The following is a 27,560-nucleotide window of genomic DNA, read 5'->3' on the forward strand; positions in this document are numbered from 1 at the left end:
CTGCAGATTTCGAACCTGTCAGCCTTTTTACAATCACATGAACCAATTCCTTAACATCTTTCTTCCTCTCTCTCTCTGACTCCTTCTGCACACACACACACACACACACACACACACACACACACACACACACACACACACACACACACACACACTCTCTCTCTCTCTCTCTCTCTCCACACATCCTGTTGGTTCTGTTTCTCTGGAGAACCCTGATTAATACACCCACTGATGTTTCCTGGCATCACCTCCTAAATAAACTCCCTATACTTGTCCCAGGGTCTGCTTGTGGGTGAACCCAAACTGAAACACGGGCAGAGCAGCCCCCCAAATTGCAAAGAAGTCTCCTCTATGCTGAACAGTAGAAAGCCTCCACTTTGGGAAGATGTCTTTTTTCTTTTTTTAAAGGAAAAAACTCAGATGACAGTCTGAGGATAACAAATCCATTAGGGAGGAGCCTACCGGGCATGTTTCCCACAACTCACACAATGGTACTGCTCTGTGTGAATGCAGCCATCATATGTACCTTGTATATGTCCTTGGATGATGTCGTTGCAATGGATGTCTATTGAGTTCATTTGGGCATTCAAGTTGAGTATATTTCTTTCTTCAGAGCAGTTGTCTGTAACCACTTTAGTCTCAATAGCTAGTAAGAAAAGCAATGAGCAAGCTTACTGATATTATAAGAAGATTAACAAATGTGCATAGCAACACAGCTCACATTTACTGAATGTCTAGGATGTGCCAGTCACTGGGCTAACAGCCTATACATGTCATCTTTAAGCAGCTTCCTATAACCCATGAGGGAATATTATACAGATAAGGAAATTGAAGCTCAGAACTCTGTTCTGACTCAGTTAGGTAGAACTCTGACTCCTGAAACCAAGTTCTTAACTAACACCCCTTAGCACATAACCTTTGAAACAACAATTATATTTTTAGGAATTTTGCAAACAATCATGGACAAGAGGGCAGATTTAACTACAAGAAAGTTCACAGCAGCATAGATGATAATGGTGAAAAATAGGAAATTACCTAGGTATTCAACAAAAGGGGATTAATTAAATAAGTGGTGGGTTTCTATAATGAGAAACCATGCTTCCAATGAAAATAAAGTCATGAAAGAATTCCCATCAAGAAAAAAGCTCGTGACATTTGCAGCAACATGGAAGAACCTGGAGGACATTACGCTAAATGAAATAAGCCAGGCACAGAAAGACAATACTGTGTGATCTCACTCATGTGGAATTTAAAATAGTTGTTCTCATGGAAGTAAAGAGTAGAACAGTGGTTACCAGAGGCTGGGGAAGGAGGGATGGAGGGCAGTAGCGTAGAGGTTATCCATAGGTGCAAAGTTACAGTTAGATAAGACGGATAAGGTCTGGTATTCTAAGGTGACTCAGTCAATAATATTGTAGTGTATATTTCAAGATAGAAAGGAGGATCTTGAATGTTATCACCACAAAGAAATGATAAATGTTTAGGTGATGAATATGCTATCTACCTGGATTGAATCATTATACAATATATGCAGGTATTGAAACAAAACACTATACCTCATAAACATGTACCATTAAAAAAATAATTTAAAAAAGTGACACCAACTATACTTTTTTAATGCAAAAAACAAAACAAAACAAGCTCATGGAAAAAAAAGAAGGTAACTATGGGAGGTGATGAGTTTGTTAACTTAATTGTGGCAATCATTCTACAATATATACGTATATCAAATCATCACGTTGTACGTCTTTAATATATACACATTTATTTGTCAATTACACCTCAATAAAGATGGAAAAAGGAAACAAACAAGCTCATGAAAATATCTAGCTTAACAAGCAGACAGTACCAGACTGGCCATGAATGAAAATTGTCAAAGCCAAGTGATGGGTACATTAGGGTTATTATTCTGTCTCCTTTTGTGTATGTTAAAAAGGTTAAGAAAAGTAACAAAATAGCACATCAAGACTGATACTATTTTAATAACATTTTATAATACTAAAGAGTTGAAAGATAGAATAATCATAAAAATTACCATCCTAGTTCTGAGTGCATTTCACGCACTACTATTATCCTCATTTTACAGATGAGGAGAATAAATCCCGGTGAGGTGAGGGCACTGGTTCCAGATCAAACCATCACAACCTGGCAAAATCAGGAGAGGTGAGAATTACTCCTAATCTGAAAAATGGTTTAATTTTGAATGAAAGTATCCAGATTCTAGTTTTCCAAGAAGGCTAGGCACTGGATTTTCAGAAAAACTAATTTGAAGTCAAAATTCCAGAGCTGGGATTGGAAACCATTGACAATCTTTTTTTAAAAAACAGCTTTATTGAGGTTTAATTGATGTACAATAAACTGTACATATCAAAACGTACAATCTGATGTGGTGTATACACCTGTCTAATCACCACAATGATCAAGGTAGTAAATGTTTCCATCACCCCCAATAGCTTCCCCCAAATTTCTCGTGCCTCTGCCATCCTTCCCTCCCTCTCCTCCCTGTCACTATAGATAAGTTTGCATTTTCTAGAATTTTATATAAATGGACTCATGCACTGTATTTATTTATTTTTCTAATTGCTTAACCTAGACCCCAGCTGGTAACCTGCTTCAAATGTGTATCAGGCCATATTATCTTCTTACCCACAGTAGTACTGTTTTGGGCCTTCTGGACTTTTCGCCCTGGGGCTTTCAAGGCACTTTCTAGAACATTCGATTCCACATTCTGGAGGAGAGATGTGGCCGCGGATGCAATTTCTTGCTTCTCTGCTGTTCCCCATAGAGTCTTATTGTTGAGAAGTGACTCAACTTCGTCAACAAGCTGTTGCAGCTTTGAAGACATAAAAAAACAAAAAAACCAAGAAACATAAAACTGATTTGTTAGGTCCCATATCTGGAAGGACAGTAAAAGGTATAAGAAAGCAGGCCCTGCAGTCAGAGGACTCAGGTTCAAATCCCAAATCCACCATTCACCAGCTGTGTGTCCTTGGGCAAGTCACACAATCATTCTGTGCCTCAGGACAGTAAGAGGACTCCATAGAGTTTTTGGGAAGATTAAATGAGTTAAGAGAGCCTATGCTTTTAGAATAGTCTCTGGATTATATCAAACTAAAAAGCTTCTGCACAGCAAAAGAAACAATTAAAAGAGTTAAAAGACAACCAACAGAGTGGGAGAAAATATTTGCAAAATATACATCTGACAAAGGATTAATATCCAGAATATATAAGGAACTCAAACAACTTTACAAGAAGAAAACAAGCAACCCAATTAAAAAATGGGCAAAAGAGCTAAGTAGGCATTTCTCTAAGGAAGATATACAAATGGCCAACAGACATATGAAAAAATGCTCAACATCACTCAGCATCCGGGAAATGCAAATCAAAACCACATTGAGATACCATCTAACCCCAGTTAGGATGGCTAAAATCGAAAAGACTCTGAATGATAAATGCTGGCGAGAGTGCGGAGAAAAAGGAACTCTCATACATTGTTGGTGGGACTGCAAAATGGTGCAGCCTCTATGGAAAATGGTATGGAGGTTCCTCAAACAATTGCAGATAGATCTACCATATGACCCAGCTATCCCACTGTTGGGAATATACCCAGAGGAATGGAAATCATCAAGTCGAAGGTATACCTGTTCCCCAATGTTTATCGCAGCACTCTTTACAATAGCCAAGAGTTGGAACCAGCCCAAATGTCCATCATCAGATGAGTGGATACGGAAAATGTGGTACATCTACACAATGGAATACTACTCAGCCATAAAAACGAATGAAATACTGCCATTTGCAACAACATGGATGGACCTTGAGAGAATTATATTAAGTGAAACAAGTCAGGCACAGAAAGAGAAATACCACATGTTCTCACTTATTGGTGGGAGCTAAAAATTAATATATAAATTCACACACACATGCACACGCACGTGCACACACACACACACACACACACACACAAAACGGGGGGTGGGAAGAAGATATAACAACCACAATTACTTGAAGTCGATACGACAAGCAAACAGAAAGGACATTGTTGGTGGGGAGGGGGGGAGGGAGAAGGGAGGGAGGTTTTGGTGATGGGGAGCAATAATCAGCCACAATGTATATCGACAAAATAAAATAAAAATAAAATAAAATAAAATAAAATAAAAAAAATAAATTAAAAAAAAAAAAAAGAATAGTCTCTGTACCTGGTAAACACCATTTAAGGGTTAGTTATTATTAACGTCTTTTGCCAACAGGTAAGTTTGCTAGAAATAGATCAGCAGTTCCCAACTGGGAACGATTCTGCACTTGCCCCTGCTGGGAACATTTTTGGTTGTCACAAAGAGTGGGTGGTAGCTACTGACATCTAGTGGGTAGAGACCAGGGATGCTGCTCAATATCCTACAATGCACAGGACAGCTCAAAAAGAATGACCCGGTACCAGATGTCAATTGTGCCAAAGTTAAGAAACCCTGAAATTGATTTATAGCTCAGATGACACTCTAACTGGCCTTTTGAAATCGAGACATTTGCCTATGAATATTAGCAAAGAGATGGGCCAGAGGCTTGGGAAGAATGAAGGGCCAAGGTGAAGTTTTAAAAATTGTAACAGAGGTGATTTGAAAGACCAGTTTTATACTGATCCCCCCTCCCCCACCCTTATACTCAGAGTAAGGTTCCTGGACCAGCAGCATAAGCATCACCTGGGAGCCTGTTAGGAATGAAGAACTTTGGGCCCCAGCCCAGGTGCACTAAACCCAAATCTGCACTTTAACAGTCTCCCTGGGGGATTTGTCGGCATTAAAGTTCTAGACAGTGAGTTCCCTCAGGATAGGAACTCTGTCTTGTCCACAGCTCTTTCCCAGCACATAGACTAGTCCTTAGCAACAGTAGGTGCTCAATAAATGTTCATGGATTGAATGAATGCTCTTAAGAGTAAAACTGCACCAATGAGTTATAAGCAGAGTGATATTTAAAAAGGGTTGGAGGAACTTCCAGAATGGGGGTTCAGATAAACTTTTTTAATGACCTGCTTTTTCAGTCCAATGGGAATTGGACTGAAATATCCAGACTTTTTTGAGTCTTCATGGGAATTCTGAGCTGAGTTTTCTAGTTTAGGAGCAGACTCTCATCCCCCTGCTTGGTATATAAGATCTCTCTCTTTCCTCTAAATGACGGCTAGAGTCTTCTTGGTTTAAACTCATTTGTACAGAGAAGTCACTGAAGTCTCTGCCCTTCAGAGCTGCTATTGTAGTTCTGATTTGGCATAATGACTTTGCACCTATCTTGTTTTGGAAATGCATTTTTTTTTATATTGAGGTGAAATTGACATAACGGAAAATTCATCATTTTAAAGTGAACGATTCAGGGACATTTACACATCCATGATGTCGCAGAGCCACCACCTTTCTGTAGTTCCAAAACATTTTCATTACCCCCAAATTAAACTCCATACTCATGAAGCAGTATTCCCTAGTATTCCTCAGCCCTTACCAAACACCAATCTGCTTTCTGTCTCTATGGATTTTCCTATTCTGGATATTTCACATTAATGGAATCATACAATATATGACCTTTATGACTGGCTTCTTTAAATGAGCATAATGTTTTCAAGGTTCATCACGTTGCAGGCACGAATTAGGACTTCATTCCTTTTTATGGTGAATAATATTCCACTGTATGGATATACATTTTGTTTATCCATTCATCTGTCGATGGATATTTAGGTTGTTCCCACCTTCTGGCTATTGTGAACAGTGCTGCTAAGAACATTCGCATAAAGGAATTCGTTTGAGTCCCCATTTTCAGTTCTCTTGGGTGTATACCTAGGAGAGGAATAGTGGGGTCACATGGTAATTCTGTGTTTAACGTTTTTGAGGAAGCTGGCAATGCAATTTTATAATGAAACATTCCTGTGATCACATGATTATTTATTTGTTCATTACTTCAGGGAACATCCTTGAACTCCTAGTGTGGGCTTAGTCTTATTCCAGCCCTCAAGAAGCTCACAGTCTAGGGGGTGATTACACATCATACCAATGTCATTGGTCTGCTGGAGACGATGGATAACATGGATGGAATCTGTACTCTGGACTGGGCACCCCTCTAATTACTTCACATATAGTATTTCATCTAATCTTCCTGTCCATCCAAGGAGGTGGGCAACATTATTACCTCATTTTACAGATGAGTAAATCAATCCTTGCAAAGTGTGATGGTTGATTTTGTGTGTCAACTTGAATGGGCCAAGGGGTGCCCAGATATTTGATCAAGCATTATTCTAGATGTGTCTGGGAGGGTGTTTCTGGGTGAAATTAACATTTGTGATTTTTTTTTTTATTGGTGGCTGGCTGGTATGGGGATCTGAAACCGTGACCTTGGTGGTATAAGGCTGCACTCTAACCAACTGAGCTAACCATCCAGCTAAATTAGCACTTGAATCTATAGACTGAGTAAAGCAAATTGTCCTCTCTGATGTGGGTGGGCCTCGTCCAATCGGTTGAGGGTCTGAATAGAACAAAAAGACTAAATAAGACGGAATTTCCTCCTGTGGGACTGCCTTGAACTGGGACATTTTTTTCCCCTTCAGATTCAAATTGAAACATTGGCTCTTCTCGGGTCTGGTGCCTACTGGTCTTTGGACTGGAACTATACCATTGGCTCTTCCAATCTCCAGCTTGCCAACTACAGATCAACTTCCATAATCATATCACGTGAGCCAATTCCTTAAATTTTTATCTATCTATCAATCAATCAATCAATCAATTCTATCTATCTATCTATCCATCTATCTATCTATCTATCTATCTATCTATCTATCTATCTATCATCTATCTATCTATCTCTCTATAGGTCTGTCTGTCTATCTATCTACATCCTATTTGTTCTGTTTCTGTGGTGCTGGGATTTGAAAACTTGTCTGCTCATCACCCCACCATAGGAACATGGGTAGGGGATATTAACTTAGATGGAGAGGTTTAGGCAGGACTTCTAACAGGACATGGCAACTAAGTTGAGTTTTGAGCAAAGAAGAGTGGAAGGCAGCCCAGTCTGGTGAGGAATTGGGAAAAGGAGTTTCATGGAGAGAGAACAGCATGCATCTGTAGGCCTGGAGCTCCGGAGGGCAAGGTGTGAACAGTCCTGCTGGAGTCATGCAGGGTGAGGGTGGGAGAATGGAGAGAGAAAGGGACCAGACAATTCTACTAGACTTTAGGTTCTTAGAAAGAGGGATTATTCTCTTTGTTAAAATTCAGAGTTGGTTTAGAGATACTAAATGATTACTACCTAACAGGCACTTTCTTGGTAACTCTCTCTCTCTGTTTTTCTGTCCTACAATATCCATTTCCTTTCTTCCTTTTAACAATTGAATGAATTCTTCAAATTTTATTTGGGCCATGCTGCCCAGTGATGGACCACATTGTCCCAACCCCCCTTGCAGCTACATTTGGCTATAGAATGTGCAATTTTCATATAGGAGCTATCACTTTAAGGCATGTCCCCAGGGAAATTATCACATTATTAGCATATCATAGAGTGGATAGACGTGTCTCTCTCCCCACTCTCCCATCCCCACCCTGCATTTTGTACAACTTGCACTGGACTTCCTCTCCCCTCTCCTCACTGGCAGAAATGTTCCATTACAGCAACCCAGCTTTGACCATGCAGTTGAAGACAACATGCCAGGGGAGCGGTGAAGCAACAACACAGAAAGGACTTGGGGCCCTGAATGGCCTCATGGAGCAGAATCCCTTCATCAGGCTTCCTCTTGCCATCTCTTAAGGGAGGACCTCAGCTGCTGGCCGGTCGTGGGGGCTGAATGCCACTTTGCCCCCGGCAGGAGAGGCTGCCTCATTTACAGGCAACAGCTTTGAAGTGTGAAGCAGGAAAAGAACTGTTTCTTAGCTGCAAAAGCGAGTCTTGAAACAGGGAACACGGCGCCAGGGCTGCTGTGGATGCAGCCAGGATCCCGGAGGCCGGGGCCGCGCTGAAGGCGGCCAGCTGCCCTATTCAGGATTCGAGGTTTCAGGCCGGCATTAAAGAAGACTCCTGGGAGCACCTGAGCCGCGCCGCGACTGAACAGCCCGAGGCGGCAGCGGCCGAGAACGGGAAAGGCGGCAAACCAGACACAGAGTGAGCGCCCGACCTGGCACAGCCCTGTGAGTGACCCCTGGCCAAGCCCTGTTCAGGGGGCTGACGCCCACCCGGCTCCCGCCTGCATCACCAGGCCACTCACCGCCCTGGGGCTGCCTCCATTTTCCCAGGTGCGGGCAGCTCCGCCTGGCTCCGCCCTCACTGAGCCTTCCCACTTGCCTGGCCCAGTGCGGGGCTTTCCGGAGCCTGCGGGCCGGCCTCCCCTCCCACTCCCTCCGAGGTTCTCTGGTGGGTTGGTGGCGGGGGGCGTCCCCGGCCAGTGTCTGGAGGGCAAGGAAGTACGGGCGGGCCGACTGTCACTCTACCACACCCTGGACTCCAGCCACCGGTAAACTTCCTGTTACTGGGAGGCAGATACCATCTCTGCAGCCACCAGTTTGGAAAAAAGCCTAACCAATTTCTGGTTGGGAACAGTGTGGTAGGAGAGTTCCCAGGTCCGCTTGAACCTGCCGGAGAGCTGGCTGCAGGCGGGCGCTAGATTCGGTCTATGCCGGGGGGATACAAAGGTGAACAAGTCCCGAGAAAGATCTACACAGTGCTACAAAGGCACCCAGAGTGACCGGTCATCTGTGCCTACCAGAAACCTGGCAGACTTCCTGGGCGAGGCGGTGCCGAGCAGGGTCATGAAGGCCCAGCTGACAGACGAAGGTTGCAGAAGACATGCCCCAGCCCAGCACAGTGCGCACAGAGTGGGGAGATGTGTGGCCAGGGAGGCGGAGACTTGACAGAAACCACACACCCTGTGGGGTCGCCACTGCACGATCCAACAGCCTGGGCCAGAGCACACGGAACAGGGAGAAGTCCTGCACAGGAAGTGAAAGCTCAACAGAGATCACACACCCTGTGGTACGTGATCCACCAGCCCAGCAGAGTCCAAGCTGACCAGAAAGGTGGCTCCCCAGAGAAGCCCAAGACCCGAGGCAACCACACACACAAGGCACTAGAGGCCAACTGAGCAGTCATGGAGGGAGCCATACGAAATTGGCAACCACAGCAACATCCTAGTTAGTCATTAGTCTCAAACAGGTGGACTGTGAAACCCCCTGCCACAATGAATAAACACCAAAAAAAAGATACCAGAAATACAAAAAATCAAGAAAGTACACCACCAAAAGTTAATAAACTTCAAACTCTAGATCCTATAGAACAAGAAGCCCTTGAAATGACTGACAAGGAATTTCGAGCGATAATTCTAAGGAAACTGAATGAGATACAAGAAAACTCAGCTAGACATCATGATGAAATGAGGAAAAGTATACAGGATCTGAAAGAGGAAATGTACAAGGAAATCAATGTCCTGAAAAAAAAATGTAGCAGAACTTGCTGAACTGAAGAAGTTATTCAGCGAAATAAAAAACACAATGGAGAGTTTAACCAGCAGGATTGTCGAAGTTGAAGAGAGAACCTCTGAACTTGAAGATGGGCTGTTTGAAATAATATGAGCAGACAAAAAGAAAGAAAAAAGAATCAAGGACATGGAAGAAAATCTGAGAGAGATATCAGACAATCTTAAGCGCCCAAATATCCGAGTCATGGGTATTCCAGAAGGGGAGGAAAATGGAGATTCCATTGAAAACATATTCAACAAAATAGTGGCAGAAAACTTCCCAGGTATAGGAAAAATCACAGATCTTCAGATCCAGGAAGCTCAACGATCTCCAAACGTATTCAACCCAAAAAGGCCTTCTCCAAGACATGTCATAGTCAAATTGGCAAAACTCAGAGACAAAGAGAGAATCTTAAAAGCTGCAAGAGAGAAGCGTCAAATCACCTATAAGGGAGCCCCAATCAGGCTAACATCAGACTTTTCATCACAAACCCTAAAAGCTAGAAAGGAATGGGATGATATTTTCAAAATACTAAAAGACAAAGATTGCCAGCCAAGAATACTCTACCCTGCAAGGCTATCCATCCGAAATGAAGGGCAAATAGTATATTTCTCAGACAAACAAAAACAGCGGGAGTTCACTACCACATGACCACCCTTACAAGAAATCCTCAAGGGAGTACTGGGTTTGGTTCCTGAAAAATAACTACCACTGCCATAAAAACCCAAGAAAAATCAATACCCACTAGTATAATAAAAATGGCATTCATGAAGAGAAAACAAGCAAACAAAAACGCTATCTACAACCTAAGGAACCAACAAACAAAGAAACCAAACAGTAAATCAGAAAGCAGGGAACAAAAGACACCTAAGACAACGAAACAACCAATAAAATGCTAGGAATAAATCAACACCTTTCTATAACAACTCTTAATGTAAAAGGCTTAAATTCCCCAATCAAAAGACACAGACTGGCTGACTGGATCAAAAAGCAGGACCCAAGTATTTGCTGCCTACAAGAGACCCACCTCAGCCATAAAGATTCACACAGACTAAGAGTGAAAGGATGGAAAAAGATTTACCATGCAAACAGAAAAGAAAAACGAGCTGGAGTAGCTATTCTTATATCTGACAAAATAGACTTTAAACTAAAAACCATAAAAAGAGACAATGAGGGACACTACTTAATGATAAAAGGACTGATCCATCAAGAAGACGTAACAATCATAAATATGTACGCACCCAATGTTGGAGCAGCCAGATTTATAAAACAAACTCTATTAGACCTAAAGAAGGAAATAGACACTAATACCATAATAGCAGGGGACCTGAACACCCCACTGTCAATATTAGACAGATCATCTAGGCAAAGAATCAGCAGAGAAACACAAGATCTAAACAAGACTCTAGACCAATTGGAATTGGCAGATATCTACAGAACATTCCACCCAACAACCTCAGAATATTCATTCTTCTCATCAGCACATGGATGATTCTCCAGGATAGATCACATATTAGGTCACAAATCAAGTCTCAATAAATTCAAAAAAATTGGAATTATCCCATGTATCTTCTCAGACCACAATGGATTAAAACTAGAAATTAATAACAAACGAAACTCTGGAAACTATACAAACACATGGAAATTAAACAGCATTCTACTTAATGACATATGGGTCCAAGAAGAAATCAAGCAGGAAATCAAAAAATTTATTGAAACTAATGAAAACAATGATACATCATACCAAAACCTGTGGGATACTGCAAAAGCAGTATTGAGGGGGAAATTTATTGCATTAAAAGCTCACTTCAGAAGAATGGAAAGATGGCAAGTGAACAACCTAACACTTCACCTTAAAGAACTAGAAAAACAAGAACAATCCAAACCTAAAGTTAGCAGATGGAAAGAAATCATTAAGATCAGAGCAGAACTGAATGAAATTGAAAACCAAAAAACAATTCAAAAGATCAACGAATCAAAAAGTTGGTTTTTTGAAAAGATAAATAAAATTGACAAACCATTAACATGGCTAACAAAAAAAAGAAGAGAGAAGACTCAAATAACCAAAATTAGAAATGAAAAAGGCGATATTACAACTGATTCATCTGAAATACAAGGAATCATTCGAGACTACTATAAACAACTATACGCCAACAAATTTGAAAATCTGGAGGAAATGGATAAATTTCTGGACACACACAAGCTCCCAAAACTGAGCCGTGAAGACGTAGAAAATTTGAACAGACCAATAACAATAAAGGAGATTGAAGCTGTTATCAGAAGGCTCCCAACAAAGAAAAGCCCAGGACCAGATGGATTCACAGCAGAATTTTACCAAACATTCAAAGAGGAATTGACACCGATTCTTTACAAACTATTCCAAAAGATTGAAACGGACGCAAATCTCCCAAACTCATTCTATGAAGCAAACATCATCCTGATACCAAAACCAGGTAAAGATATAACCAGAAAAGAAAACTACAAAATAAAATTAAAAAAAAAACAAAAACGAATCCCTTCATCAGCTTGGACTGCTCACCTCTGGACTGTTGACTCAGAGAGTCACAGAGATCTGCCTTTTTTCAGTGCTTATGTTTTATTATTTTTTCCTTATTCATTTTAACTTTGTAATTCTACTCTGTGTGCATTATGAACATTTCAAACAAAACCAAAAAGTCAAACATGGAAGTCTCCTCTGAATCCACCTCTGTTGTAGCAAAACTCATTTTTTTCACTCAATAATATATCATGGACTGTCCATTCAGGTCTATTACATTCCTTTAAACAGCTGCATAGTGTTCCACAAATAATTTTTTTTCACGCATTCTCCTTATTGAGGGACAATTATTTTGTTTGCAATTTTCTTTTTACTATTTCAGATATACCTGATGTTTGTTACCTGGTTAGGTTCCAGGGATCAACTTGCACTCACCTCTTTTGTACTTTTGGTTGTGGTGTCTGCAAAAGACATCAAGAGAAAGTTTCTATTAAAACCAAGAGTGAACAGGTGAAGGGGTGGGCAGATAACATGGGTAACTTTGCACCTAGAAGGTCTGAACTCATACTCTTTATGTTCAATGACAAGGTTATTTGCCCTTTTGGGGGACCAGAGTCTGAGTTCCTTGTCATGGCATAGAGCAGTGGTTTTCAACTGGGGATGATGTTGACATCCCCAGGGGACATTTGGTAATGTTTGGTGGCATTTTTGGTGGTCACAACATGGGGGGAGGGGACACTATTGGCATCTAGTGGGTAGGGGCCAGGATGCTGCTCAATATCCTACAGTGCACAAGACAGCCCCCACCAGAAAGAATTATTAGACCCCGAATATCAATATAATACCAGTTGCATTGGAAAAACCCTGGTATCAAGGAAGCAGAAAAGGGTAAGCTCTACATTTTTTGATTTAGTCTTGGCTGAACATTATAACTGAAATGGCTGAAGCCTAAAGCATCCCAACAGGTAGAGTTGGTGGTAGAGAGAAGATGACATTTTTGAACACTATTCAATCAGCTTCTCTATAACATTGTCAATTGACTTTTCTCCATCGTCCAGTTGGAGTCATCAATTATAAGACTTGGCTCATACATGGACCCAGTGACTGAAATATTCAGCAATGAAAAGAAAAATTGAGAATTTATATAAGGGGGCCCCAGAAAGGAATAGAACAAGTTTGGAGAACATAAGGTACAAAATAAGGAAGTTTCATTTCTTGGAGAAAGTTACGAAAGAAGGAAGTGAGCCCTCTGATATCCTGTATCATGAGAACCACCAACCGTATTTAAACAACACAGGCTGAAATTCACTACCTCTGTAGTGAGTCTCACCAGGTTCCACCTTGACTTATATTTGTAAGCAAAAGACTTTGTATTCTTGGAAAAGGATGGTCACCAGTCAACTGCCAGTGTGTCCTCAGGTCCAGACGCACTCTTTCCACACTCTGTTCTGTTTCACAGAGAGCTTCATTTGCCAGAATCTCATTCCCTCCAGCTTCCCTATAGATGCAGTCAGTGCACAGCACTGGTAGAATATTGGAGAGCAGAAGAAGAGAGAAGCCAGGGCATTTCATCTCCTCTTTCTCTGCTTCCTGTGGTACCTCCAACATCACCCACATCTCTTCCAACCTTACAGTTCTCTTCAGAGGGACTCAGCTCTTGGGCTCTGGTAACACCATCTCCTGCCTCTACCCTTCCACACATTGGGTGGCAGCAGATCACTTCTACTGCTAATCTCCAAGTTCCCTCACTAGCCCATTTTTGACTTCTCAGCTCTTCCATCACCAATACCAATTCCCTATATGAAATTCCTTCTGTTTGAAAGGCCAGTGTGGTTTCTTTTTTTCAGGCTGGATCCTGACTGATAAAGAGTGATAATTTATTATTACTTTTGCACCAGAAAAGGAATGCTTTGTCCCTTGTCCTTTTTATAGCTTCTCTGAGACCCATGTTCCCGGGCAGCAAGTAGATTAAGAATGTGGACTCTCAAGACAGCCTAATGAGAGTCAAAAACCTGCTTATTAGCTGGCTGACCTTTGGTAAGGTACTTAACTTTTGACTGCCTCAGTTTCCTTATCTGTAATAACAGTACTTACATCATAGGATTATTATAAGTGAAATAATGATGGAAAACATATAGCATAGTACCTGACACATAGTACAGGTAAAATAAATATTAGCTATTAGTATTATTGTTTCTCCATCCAATCAGCTTTCTAGAATTTAGCTTTAAAGTCTTTTTCTTATGATTCCAATTGTAGCCAATACTTCATGGGTGGTCTACCACATCCCATATATCTTTTCTGCATATAGGCTTTTCCCATTCATGTGGTTTCCATGGGAGTGGTCATGTTTATACAACATAGCACCTCTCCTGAGCATAGGTCCAAGGGTGGGCATGTGCCTCAAACTGGACCAATTTGTCCATTTCCAAGGAATTTGCAATTGGGTCTGAGAGACAGTCAACTACGCTCTCCTTGGCCGGGTGGAGCAATAATAGTGGTAAGATCTGGAGCTGTTGTATGTGGTCATATTTTCTGTCCTGTGGATTAGGAAGCAAAGAAAACTAGACTGCAATGAAAGAGAAGAAAGAAGCAGACCCCAAATTATCAGAGACTGGGGGTAAAGGGGACACCCTGATGGTGTTGAGTTTACAGTTGCAGCTAATTCCAGAAGCCAAGCTGCATTCTTGTCTTTGAGTTCCAAGACACACCTATGTGTCCTTATCATAAACCTATCTTTTCTGCTTAAGTTAGCCTGAGTGAGTTTCTCTTCCTTGTAATTCAAACAATTTTAGGTCTGGCCGGTTATCTCACTTGGTCAAAGTGTGGTGCTGATAAAACCAAGGTCACGCATTCAGATTCCCACACTGGCCAGCCACACAGACACGCAAAAAAAGAAAAAAATTATGTCTTATCACTTCCTCCATCTCTAAAGTACACTTGCCTTTCTCATCCCATGATTTCCCTGAACTTCGATATCTTCCTTTCTTTTGTTCTCTTCTAATTCCCTCCATAAAATAGAAGCATAGAGTTCTGGTCAAGATGGCAGAATAGACAGTGCCCAGAGTCACTCTCTCCCATAAATCAACCAATTTGCAACTATAAAAATGTAACAACAGCCAAGCTGGGGGCCGCTGGAGCTCAGGGGAAGAGGAGGAGAGACCTACAGAGTTCATGAAGGGGGAGAAGCCATGATGAGAGAAAGAAAAAGCTGCTCAGAGCATTCTGGGCCACATCCTCTTTGAGGCTGGAGCTGCTGAGCACATGGAGCAGGAGCCAGCAGAAGCCACAGCTGTACCTTTCGATGGAGTTGCTTGGAGGTGGCAGGGGAGAAGCGGGCCTTGGTGGCCCCCAGGACAGCAAGACCACTAATAGGGTGTGGACCCATGCAGGAGTGAGGAGCCAGAACAGCTAAAAAGGGGAGCCATTCAGAGGCCAGTAAGTCATCACAAAGGACTGGCACAGGGCCTGTCCCATGGGAAGCATTTGCAGCATGGGCGGTGGGGGAGACAGGCCCACTGGGAGAACACTGGAACACAGCAAGGACAGCTGATCTGCCCCCCAATCAGTGCAGGACCACTCAGAGGAGACTGATCGGAAATGGAGACTGCATGGGGTGCAGTTTGATGAACAACTCAGGCCCAGATCAGAGTTTCTACATAACTCAGGTGCACCGAGTCTCTGGAGAGCCAGAAATACCTATAAGGTCAACCATTAAACCCTGAGCTGCACAAAAATCTTCCCTACAGAAATAGCAGTAAAGCAGCAATTTAGCTCAACCACACAGCTCAAGTACTGGTTCCCACAGGAAGTTCCCCCATTTTAAAAGTAAGCAAAGGACAAAAAATTATTTCTGGCCGGGCATACCACCAGTGCCTCAGAGTCTGCTGGGGGACCTGAGGCATGGAGTGGGGACTAGACCCCCCCCACATCCAGGCACACTGCCAGTGCCTCAGGGCCCAATCCAGGACCCTGGAACACCAAGCCAGGGACTGGACCCCCCACCCACTGCCAGGCACACTGCCAGTGCCAAGGAGCATGCCAAAAACATCACCTCCATGTGGGTGGCCCACCACAGTCACCACAGTAACCATGGCTGCCACAAAAGTGGCTAGACATCATGAAAGGCATAAGGAGAGTCACCAGCAGAGACCAGAGAAAAGAGGATGTCTCTCTCCACAAAGCCAATTCCAGAGTGACAGAAGAATCATCTGCTCTATGATAATATTTGGGGACTTGAACACACTTTACAGCATTGGACAGATCATCTAGGCAACAAATCAACAGAGTAACCATTACTCTTTCAGAGGGAGAGAAGAAATCTAGGGTTATCAGTGGTGGGAGCTGGGAGGGAGAGGGGGATAGGGAGAGACTGAACAAGGGGCATTAAGAGTAAGTACAATTTGTAACAGTATGCATACTAGTAATATTGATTTGATCAACATATGTCAACATTGAATACCCAAAATATGTATAATCAATTATGATTAAAAAAAATTAAATAGAAGCATATCCTGGCCCCACAACAAGGACATTTTTTCTGGTGTTAGAGAAAGAGAGGCAAGAAGATGAGAATTTTCTTACCCTGACAAGTGTTCTCGTTGGAATTGTGGAATTGTGTATCCCCAGAAAGGAGTGTATATCCAGGGACACAGTGACAGTAGAAACTTCCTTCGACATTCTGACATTCAGCATTTAATCCACAATATATAGTATAGGGTGGTTCACATTCATCAATATCTGGAGTACAAAGGAGGAATTTGGTCATACATGCTACAAAAGATTTATTGAGTACCTACTATGTGCCAGAAGTTGTACTCTTTTCCCCGGGTCCGTCCTGGCTTTCCAAGACAAATCAGTTTAGGTAATGGTTATTTCTGTTCTTTCTTTCCTCATTGACTTTGGTTGGGTTCCCCAAGAAGCAGGCATGGAGACAGGGTTCAAATGTAAGTACTTTGTTAGGGGGATAGTCCTAGAAAACACTGGAAGGGAAGTGGTGAAATGAAACAGGGCAGAAAGTAAAGTCAATGTAGATACTACCTGAGGAGCAAGGGATCTGGGGTATTTATGCACCAACTCCCACCACTTATTGGTGGAGGGCTGCTTGGGGGGAACGTTAACTTCCCAGCACTTCCACCCATCCTGAGCATGGGCTGAGTGATCTCCGGTAGCCAGACTTGGTGTGCAAGACTTGGTGTGCAAATGCCAAGGGCATATGCATTAGATCCTGACCATGTTCGCTGTTAGAGATGGAATGTTTGTATCAAAACTCATCTGTTGAAGCCCTGACCCCCAGTGTGGTTGTATTTGAGGATGGGGCTTCCAAGGAGGTAATTAAGGCTGAGATCATAAAGGTGGGTCCTGATCTAATAGGATTAATCTCCTTATAAGAAAAGACACCAGAGCTTTCTCTCTTTCTCTGTACACATGCACCCGGGGAAGACCCTGTGAGGACATAGAGAGAAGGCGGAGGCGGCTGTCTGCAAGCCAGACTTCCTGAAAGACTTCCAGGTGGCTGTCTGCAAGGCAGGAAGAAAGTCTTCACCAGGAACCGAATCTGTCAGAACCTTGATATTAGACTTCTAAATTCCAGAAATGTGAGAAAATACATTTCTGTTATTTAAGCCACCTAGTTTGTGGTACTTTGTTACAGAAGCCCTAGGAAACTAATGTACTATCCTTCATGTAAGAAGTTTGACTCCCCTGAGACGACCAAGTTAAGTGCAGAGGTCCTGGGGGGTGGGGAGGAAGAGAGAGAGAGAGAGAGAGAGAGAGAGAGAGAGAGAGAGAGAGAGAAGAAAAGAGAGGGGAGAGAGAAGTCTAGAGGTGCTAAACATGTCAGGGGATAAGCTATCTCAGAAGTGGGTCCTCCAGACTCATTTGACATCGTGTGGATTAGAGATAATACCCCTCGCCAAGTTCTTCCAGAACTCCTGACCCACAAAACATGAACAAAATTAAATGGTGGTTTCAGAATGCTAAATTTTGGGGTGGCTTTTACATGCCCCAATATGGGACAAGAACACTCATGTTTTCATGGGTGGAGAGGAAGAGACATCAAGGGTTTTGTTTGTGTCTTCTGAAGATGTTTCTCAGAATCATGTGGATAATCACCTTGTCAGACTGTCTGGAGTGTTTTTTATTCCACGGGATTGGAAATCCTAATTATTGATTTGAGACTACATTTTGCATCTTAGGTGACCACAGGACATTATATTGGAAAAGTTGACTTCCGTACATATTCTTTCTCCTTACTTAAAAGAAAATCGTATGATGCTTTAAAATTCATGAAGCCCCATCACATAAACTATCTGATTCAATCCCTACCACTCTCACAGAATCAGCATTATCATCCCCATGTTATAGAGGAGAAAATTAAGACCTAGCTAAATTCTAGAAGAGCTCACTTTTTCTGAGTTCACCAAAGTGTTTCTTTCTTGTCTATTTTATTTTTTTGGTTTATGGTACATATGTATGGGGCACATAGTAATATAAGTTTTTTTTTAAGTCTAAACATGAAATTTATTTATGTTTCATATACACTTTATGCACATAGCTTGAAGGTAATTTTATACAATATTTTAAATAATTTTGTTCATGAAACAAAATTATTATCAGAAAACAAAGGTGTCACTATCTCAGCCACTCAGGTGGACAGCCTGTGATTGTGTAGCATCACCATTTCTGATTCTGAATGCTACCAATAAGCAATCATTTCTTTACACTTATTCACACATAAATACTTAGTAAAAAGTATGACATACCATTAACATGGTGAAAAAATAATGTAGTCAGGTAACTAAGCAGCACAATGGCATCACCAGAATACCTGTATCAGCTGTCAAACAATAAAAACAATGAACAGCAGCAGGTTGAATAAACTGTGCATTGTGCACCCACATTTTTAAAAATTTTAATTGACACATTGTAATTATACATACTTGTGGGGTACAATATGATGTCTTCATGCATATACATTGTATAATAATTGGGTCAGGGTGGTTAATGTATCAGTTACCTCATGCATTTATCATTTCTTTGTGGCAAGGACATTCAAAAGCCTCTCCTCTAGCTATTATGTAATATACAAAACTTAACGGTTAACCATAGTCACCCTAGCGTGCAATAGAACATCAGAACTTATCCCTCCTATCTAATTGAATTTTGTACCTGTTTGCCAACTCTCCCTGTTTTTTCCCTTTTCTCTTTCACTCTCCAGTGTCTGGTAAATACTCTTCTACTCCACAGAGTGATACTTTGGTACAGGTATACACCATACGATGTTCAAATCTGAGTAATTAGCTTATCTATCATTGCAAACGTGTTATTTCTTTGTGTTGAGAACATTTAAACTCTCTTCTAGCTATTTGAAAGTATAAAATAAATTGTTAATTATGGACACCTAGCATTTCTATAGACCACTAGAGCCTATTTTTCCTATGTAGTTATAAGGTCATATCCGTTAACCATCTTCCTATCTCCCCTTCCCCACCCTTCCCAGCTTCTAGTAACTGCAATTCTATTCTCTACTTACATATGATCAATTATTTCTTTAGCTCCCACATAAGAGAGTGAGAACATGTGACACTTATCTTTCTATGCCTGGCTTCTTTCACTTAATGACTTCCAGGCTCATCTGTATTGATTTTTATGGCTGTATAGTATTCCACTGTGTGTGTGTGTGTGTGTGTGTGTGTGTGTGTACCACATTTTCTTTATCCAATCATCAGTTGATGGGCACTTAGGTTGATTCCACATCTTGGCTGTTTTGGATAGTGCTGCAATAAACACTGGGCTGGTGATATCTCTTTGATATACTAATTTCAAAAGCATTTCTTCCTTGGTGGAGGTTGAGTTGGTAGCGTTTTCAGCATTGCACATTACTGAGTACTCCCTTTCCCACAGCCCTCATGCGACCTCCCTTCTGCTCCTGCCTCTGGGCGATCTGACAATTCCATCCTTACCTTTACATGTCTCCAAAAGGCATGTGAATAACTTCTTCCCAGATTCAGAAACATATCCAAGGTTGCAGGTACAGAAAGTGCCATTGATACAGGAAGCATTTAGGGGGCGCCGAGGACAGGTAGCTGCAGGGAGAAGAGAGATAAGTCAGATGTCACCAGGTCACAAACTCTCCTGTTATCATTGAGCCTCGACTCTGGGTAGGGCCTCTTGATACGGAAAAGACCTGTACCTTCGCCTTTTATGAGATCTCAGTACAGTTGTTCCTCAGTACCCAGGATTGTCCCAGTACCCTCTTGGAACCAAAATCCATGGATGCTAAAGTCCTTGATCTAAAACGGCGTAGTATTTGCATGTAATCTATGCACATCCTTTCGCATACTTTAAATCATCTCCAGATTATTTATAATAATACCTAATACAATGGAAATTCTATGTAAATAGCTATACAGTATTGTTTAGGGAAAAAGGACAAGGAAAATTTTTCTGTACATGTTCAGTACAGACTCAACCATTCTTTTTTCCCCCCAAATATTTTAAAATCATGGTTGGGTGAATCCACAGATATGGAACCCACGGATATGGAGGGCTAGCTGTACGTTAAAAAATCAGAGGTACCAAACCCAATTTACAGAAAAAGGTGGATTCCTGTGCATGATAAAGGACGGGCTGGTGTTAAATTAATTTTAACATAAAAGTTTTCCATGCAATAGAACTTGCTGTTCTGAAGATCATTGCAGAATTTATAAAAGGGGAGTGAGTTGGTTAAGACCTTAGACCCCAGGTTTGATTCTGGTTCTGTGTGTCCTTGGGCAAGTGTCTAAACCTATCTGTGTCCCAAATTCTCTGATCTGTAAAATGGGTTATTGTGAAGGTTATTAAAAGGAAAAACCCTAGACAAGTTAAATTTAACAGAATTTAATTGAACCAAGAATGATTTGAGAATCACATAGCTCTCAGCAACAAAACAGGTTCTCAGAACTCTGGCCTGGAAAAAAAAATGAAAGTGAGGCACAGAAACAGCTTAACTGGTTAGAGCTAGGTGTTGTGCCTTGTTGGATCAGTTGGCTGCCTGCGATTGACAGACGCTTAGCTGCTAGAATTGACTGAGACTCTGCTATTTGTTACAGGACTACACTCCTGTTAGGTTTTCAGTTCATTTACATATGAAGTTAGGTTGCAGTTTATCACATAAGGATTCAAGCGTGGAGGCATCCTCAGGCCAAACTCAGTTTTGTTTAACAGAATTAAAGTTAAGCTGAAATGATCTCATTCACTGTTTGTTGACTTGTTTATGCTCAGAATGATCATAACTACCATTGCTTTGTCTCTGCCCACTAGAATGTTTACTTCATATGTGTTTTATTCACTATTCTATCTCTATGTAGTGACCATTGTGGCTAGGAAAAGCAAATCAGACAAATGAAAAATCAAGCAAAAAGATAAATAAAAAGGGCTGGCCAGTTAGCTCAGTTGATTAGAGCATGGTGTTGATAACACCAAGGTCAAGGGTTTGGATCCCTTAACCAAAAAAAAAAAAAAAAAAAAAAAAAAAAAAAATATATATATATATATATACACACACACACACACACTCACTCACACATTTATATGTGTATATATATAGTTTTTATATGTATATATATACACACACATGTATATATATATGCACACCACACATATACATAAAGATATACAAATTTGATGTAATGATCAGTTAAACAAACAAATAGACACAGGAGCAAGGCTTTCCAAGTATTGCTCCCAGAACAAGCCCCTTTTCTCTAACCTGTTGGAAGATGTAGGTGGCCCCAGGTCTAACCTTGGTCCACACCCTCCCTGGTCAGGCTCTGAGCACTCACCTTTGGGCTCATGAGTCACAGCTCCACACAAGCTCAGAAGAAAGCAGAGTCCTGGAACAGAAGGGATGCAGAAGGGAGAGACGTGAAACCATTGAGGACAGAGTCCAGGAAATTCTCCAAGGGCTGTGTAACAGTTATCCATCACTGCATAATAACTCATCTCAAAAATGTAGTGGCTTAAAACAAACACTTTTATTTTGTTATCTCTCTTGGTTTTTGTGGGTTGGGAATCTGGAAAGGGCTCTGCTGGGTGGTTCTGGCTCAGCATCTAGATGATTGCAGTCAGGCAATGGTGGGGGCTGAAGCTGTCCTTTCATGTAGTCTCAGGGCGTGGGCTAGCTTGGGATTCCTTTCAAGGTGGTGGCCTCAGGCAGGTTAATTTCATGGTACCTCTAACTTCTAAGCATGAGTGCTCCAGCCAGCGAGGCTGCATCTCCTCTTTACACCCAGCCCTGGAAGCCATGTAGCTCCACTTTTACCATATTCTCTTGGTTACAAACAAGTTACAAGCCCACCCAGATTTAAATGGGGGGAGGAATCAAATTCTTCCTTTTTATGGGGGATCAGCAAGATTCTAGAAATTCATCTTGGATGGGAGATGTTATTTCCACCTTTCTGGAAAATGGTCTGCTCTGGCTGTTTCTACTTGGCTATCTTTGCTCTTCCCCAAGCCTGCCCAACATATGGTGGTGTTGTGGGTCATGTTCCTGCTTCTGCAAAGACCTGAAGGTGCTGGATAGATGGAGGACTTTTTTCTCTTCTTTTCCTAATAAATCTTACATTGCTCTGATCACTAGCTCTCTCACCTTCTTTTCATTTTCTTATGGTTTCTGTGGGTCAGGAATCTGGGAAGGGCTCAGCTAGGTGGTTCTGGAATACTTATTTCTGGAATTATTTGACATTTGCCAGGATGGTATTTAAAATATTTAACAACAGGCACAGAGCAGGAATCAACCAGTCAGAATGGACACTGGAGATTCTTTCTGATGCACCAAGTGTTAACCTTTTAGCTGATGAATTTATAAGGAAGTCAGTGTGGTCCCGGGGCAGGGTCTGGGCTGGCAGGGGTATCCCAATGGCTGGTTCTGGTCAATGATTATTTACAAATATTGTGGAAATAGTTCAGTATGAATAACAAACATGGTCTTCTAGCATGCACTGGTTGAAACTTAGCTTTGGTGACTTATAACCTTATTTGTGACCTTGGTTACCCCCTAAGAAGATGGGTCTTGGTAATGGAAGGGTCTTTGTCTATCAAGTAGAGTGATGAGTATAGATGAGAGTGAACTAGTTTGGTGGAGCTGGGATAAAGTTTGCTTTCTGAGCATGATAAAGGACTGGGGTTGGAGGGATTGAGAGAAGGTCTGAGGCTGAGAGTCTGGACTACTTGGGGAAGGAGAGTTGTGGTTGCCTGGTTGAGGCTCATCAGGTAAAAGATGTGGCAGCTGGTGACGGTAAAGCAAGACTTGGAGGGATGGAGATTTTTTGGGGGGTAAAATGCAGCATGCCCAGTGATGCAAACACCCCTCCATCCTGCCTATGAATGGACCAGTAAAATCTACCTTGCTCACGAATGCCTTCCTCTCACCCCACTCCATCTTTTATTGGGGGTAAATTACACATAACATAAAATTGATCATTGTAACCACTTTTAAGTGCACAGTTCAGTGGAATTCACACGCTCCTAATGTTGTGTGATCATCACCACTATCCCTCTGTGTAACTTCTTTCATCTTGTAAATCTGAAACTCTGTACCAGTTAAATCCTAAGTCCCCATTGCCCACTAATGTCTTAAGGAGAGGATTTTCTTTATGGGGGGAATTGGGCAACGTTCTAAGCCTTGCTTTTACAACACCTAAGAGGAATTGAGCTCTTACTAGATGCCAGCACTGTCCTAAGCACTTTACATACAGGAACGAACTTCAGGTTTGCAACGACTTTAGTAGGTAAGTGTATTAGATCATTCCCACTTTGCAGATTAAGAAATGGAGGTGCAGAGAGGTTAAGTAACTCTCTCCATTCACTAGAGCGAGTCAGTGGTAGAGCTGAGATTAAACCCGGGCTCTGGATTCCAGCTGCTAACCTACCACACCATATGGCCTCCCTCCCGAAATCCCTCAGGGCACTGCATTTGTGGACGTGCTGTTCAGATCGTAGCCACTGTAATTTGGCATGTTTACTGTGACACTGGATCGAGAAAGGGGTGCCTTTTTCCCCAGCAGATGCCACTCACCAGATCTGACTGGAATCTCAAAGTCTAGCAGGGGGTGACATATTACTTGGTCATTTAGAAAGTTTATCAATTACAGGATTTGGGAGAAAAAAAAACCCTCTGGGTTAGCTGTGACCCTTCAAGAATGAGACAGAGGACAATACTCACTCTTTTTGGGCACCCCAGTATGAGTTTCCAATTGCTGCTGTAACAAATTACCAAGAATTTAGTGGCTTCAAACAACCTAACTTTATTCTCTTACAGTTCTGGAGACCAGAAGTTTGCAATCAGTCTCTCTAGGCTAAAATCAAAGCGCTGGCAAGGCTGATTCCTTTTGAAAGCTCTAGGGGAGAATCTGCTTCCTTGCCTCTTCCAGCTTCTAGAGGCTGCCTGCATTCCTTGGCTCACAAACTCTTCCTCCATCTTTAAAGCCAGCAGCGTGGGTGGTATCTTCTCTCCTTTCTGGTCTCCTGCCTCCCTCTTAAAAGGATTCTTGTGATCATATTTTGCCCACTTGCATAATGGGGCTGCGAAGGTGAGGGAGACATGGCATTTGCCTTCAAGTAGCTCATGTTATTTTGATAGACTTTATGGTCTATCACCTGCCTCCAAGACTAAATAGCTGTGAGACTCTGAGCAATTCACATGAACTCTCTGTGATGCCATTTCTCAACTGTAATGCGGAGATTCTGTGCAATAATGAACGTAAAGGAATTTTAGCCTGATGCCAGGCTAAAGAACATGCCTAATAAATGTATGCTTTGATTAATCTTGTGGTTGTTGATATGGTTATTTGATCTGGAGCCGGAAGGAGGGATGGGATTTCAGACTTGGGGAACTGTCTGTACAGAAGTGATGATTGAAGCCATGGGATCATGAGATTTCTATAGGAAAAGGGAGTAGAGATACAGAAGATTCCAGACAGAATCCTGTGGGAGAAGTGTTATAGCAAAGACCTGGAGCTGGGTGGCTTGGGATCAAATCCTGCTTCTGCCATTTAGTAGCTGTGTAACCTTGGGCAAGTGACACAACCTCTTTGTGCTCCAGTTTTCTCATCTGTAAGATGAAGATAATAACACCCTCCTCTACTTAGCCATAAAAAAGAATGAAATCCTGCCATTCGCAGTAACGTGGATGAGCTTGGAGAAAATTATGTCACGTGAAAGAAGCCAGGCACAGAAAGGCAAATACCACATGTTCACATTCTTATGTGGAAGCTAAAAAAGCTTATTTCATAGAAGTAGAGTAGAATTGTGGTTGCTAGAGGCTAGTAAGGGCAGGGAGGATGGGGAGGACGTGTTTAATGGATACAAAACTGTACAGAGACAGGAAAAATAAGATAGTGTTCTATAGCAATATAGGGAGACTATGGTCAAGAGCAAATTACTGTATAACTTCAAGCAGCTAGTTGAGAGAATGTTGAATGTGCCCCATGCAAAGGGGTGACAAATGTTTGAGGTGATAAAAATGTGAAATATCCTGATATGATCATTGCACGCTGTGTAAATGTACTCAAATATCTCATTGTGCTCCATAAATATATACAATCATCATGGATCAATTAAGAAAAAATAAATTCAAAAGGATAAAGAAAAAGAGAACCCACCTCATGTGGGCTTCCGTGAGGATTAGTTAATACACTCGAGGTGTACAGTGAGTACTCAAAAGTGTTGGTTGTTATTATTAATATTCTTGGAACAGGAAAAGAAAAGAGAAGAGGAAGGAAAGGATAGCAAGAGAGGCAGAAAAAACATCAGGGCAGTGCTAGGTCACAGACGTTACCAAGGAGGAGAGAATATCTTAGAAAACAAAACTCACAAAGAGGAAGACGAACAACTCATTGAATTTGACCATCAGGAAAATGTTAGGGATATTTGAGAACTTAGTTTGAGCAGGTTGGTGAGGACAGAAACCAACATCCAAAGGGAAAAGGAGAGAGTGTTCAGAGCAGAGGAAAGAGGAGAAGAAAAAGACAGCTCACTGTGGAGCCACGTAGGCCCTGATTAGGGGTAGGTTAAGGCACAGTATTGTCATGGTCACACCTACCTGGAAGAAGCGGTGGCCTTCTCATTTCTGTGGTGCAGGTACCCACACCAGCCAGCTCTAGAAGCTCCTCACTGTGCGCTAAGCCAGCCAACCCCTCCTAGCTCAGGAAATCTCATGAGAATTGACATATGCATTTTAAGTCAGCAGACTTAGGAAACTGCTATCAGAAAAGAGATTATCTTCACCACTTTCATCATCAGACCCATGGTTCTGCTTTTTACTATTTATTTTTTGGATCTTCTCTGCACTTGTTTTCATATACTTCCTTGGTGATGGGCTTCCTAGCTATTGTCGATGGCCTTTGCAATGACAGAATCAGTTCATCATAGCACAGGCATGACTTTTAGTTACATCGCATAGACTGAGGAGCAGAAAATGCCTTTGGGGTTAAAATAAGTCTTAAATAACCCTGTGGTTTTGAGCTGGGTAAGCTAGGATTTAGGATATCTGTGTTGGTATCTAAAGTTTATAGGGGAGTCATTTTCACAAATCTTGGGATTTTTTTCCCCTGGCAGATGGCACTCACCAGTTCTTTCTGGGTTCTCAAAGTCCGATAGAAGGTGATATGTTATTTGCTTATTTGGGAGCAATCCAGACTAATCGCAGGATTTGGGAGAAAAGGCTTCTAAATCTTTTCCACTGTTGTGGATTGATTGAATAAAAAAGTTCACATATTAGAAGCTTAATTCCCACTGCAATTGTTGAGGGTAGGAGATCCTATTATGGTGATTGAAAGGTGGGACCTTGGAGAGGTAATTGGATTGTGAGGACTGTACCCTGGTGAATGGATTGATCCATTTTTGGAACAGTCGGCATGGTTCAGAGGGCTTTAAAAGGAGAGTGTATGAGGAACTATCTCCCTCTCTGCTCTGACATTTTATGCTATGGTGTTACTGAGACCCCTGCATTACTACCAAGGAAGACCCTCACCAGATGTGTTCCCTGGACTTTGGACTTCCCAGGCTCTGAAACTGTAAGCAATAAATTTAGTTTTCTTACAAAGTACCTAGTTCCAAGTGTTTTGTTATAAGAAACAGAAACGGACTAATACACCTACCTTCAACAAATATTTATTGACAAATATTACTCAGTGACAGAATCTGTGCTACCTTCTAGAGACACAACAGTGAATAAAATGGATCCAATCTTTCCTTCATAGAACTCAGAGTCCAGTGAGGAAAACAGACAATTAAAAAAGTATAACCTATACAAAGCTGAGCCACCTCATAGTCCAGTCTTGGCAAGGTGGTATTTCTTTGAACATCTAATAATCAAAGATCCAAGAAATAAACATCCAATGATCCCAGAAATCCAACATTCAAGAAACAAACAACAATCCTTGTTAAGGTATCACAAAAACACAGATGGAGGATTCCATTCATAACATATGGAAAAGCATCTTAGAGTCATTTATTTCCGGGCCCCCAAGTAGGAAGCCACGCCCTAAAGTTTTTTCCCTTTTCTCTCTCTGAGTTGTGTTGGAGAGGAGTTTGAGGGAAATTTGAATTGC

At 41.7% G+C, this 27,560-nt stretch overlaps 1 protein-coding gene across 1 annotated transcript in view; it reads right to left on the reverse strand.

Annotated features, from left to right (window-relative positions):
- ADGRE3 (adhesion G protein-coupled receptor E3) overlaps window positions 1–26,075 on the reverse strand; it is a 46,417-nt gene extending 20,342 nt beyond the window's left edge. Inside the window, exons 1-4 of the mRNA XM_063113080.1 lie at window positions 26,051–26,075; window positions 21,792–21,842; window positions 19,932–20,054; window positions 527–646 (exon numbers count right to left, since the gene is read on the reverse strand). Of these exons, the coding sequence (XP_062969150.1) occupies window positions 527–646; window positions 19,932–20,054; window positions 21,792–21,842; window positions 26,051–26,075 (319 nt within the window). The remainder of the gene's footprint in view (window positions 1–526; window positions 647–19,931; window positions 20,055–21,791; window positions 21,843–26,050) is intronic.
- Between the last annotated feature and the right edge of the window lie 1,485 nt (window positions 26,076–27,560).

The sequence above is a fragment of the Cynocephalus volans genome, chromosome 10 (genome assembly GCF_027409185.1).
Source record: "Cynocephalus volans isolate mCynVol1 chromosome 10, mCynVol1.pri, whole genome shotgun sequence".
Lineage (NCBI taxonomy): Eukaryota > Metazoa > Chordata > Mammalia > Dermoptera > Cynocephalidae > Cynocephalus > Cynocephalus volans.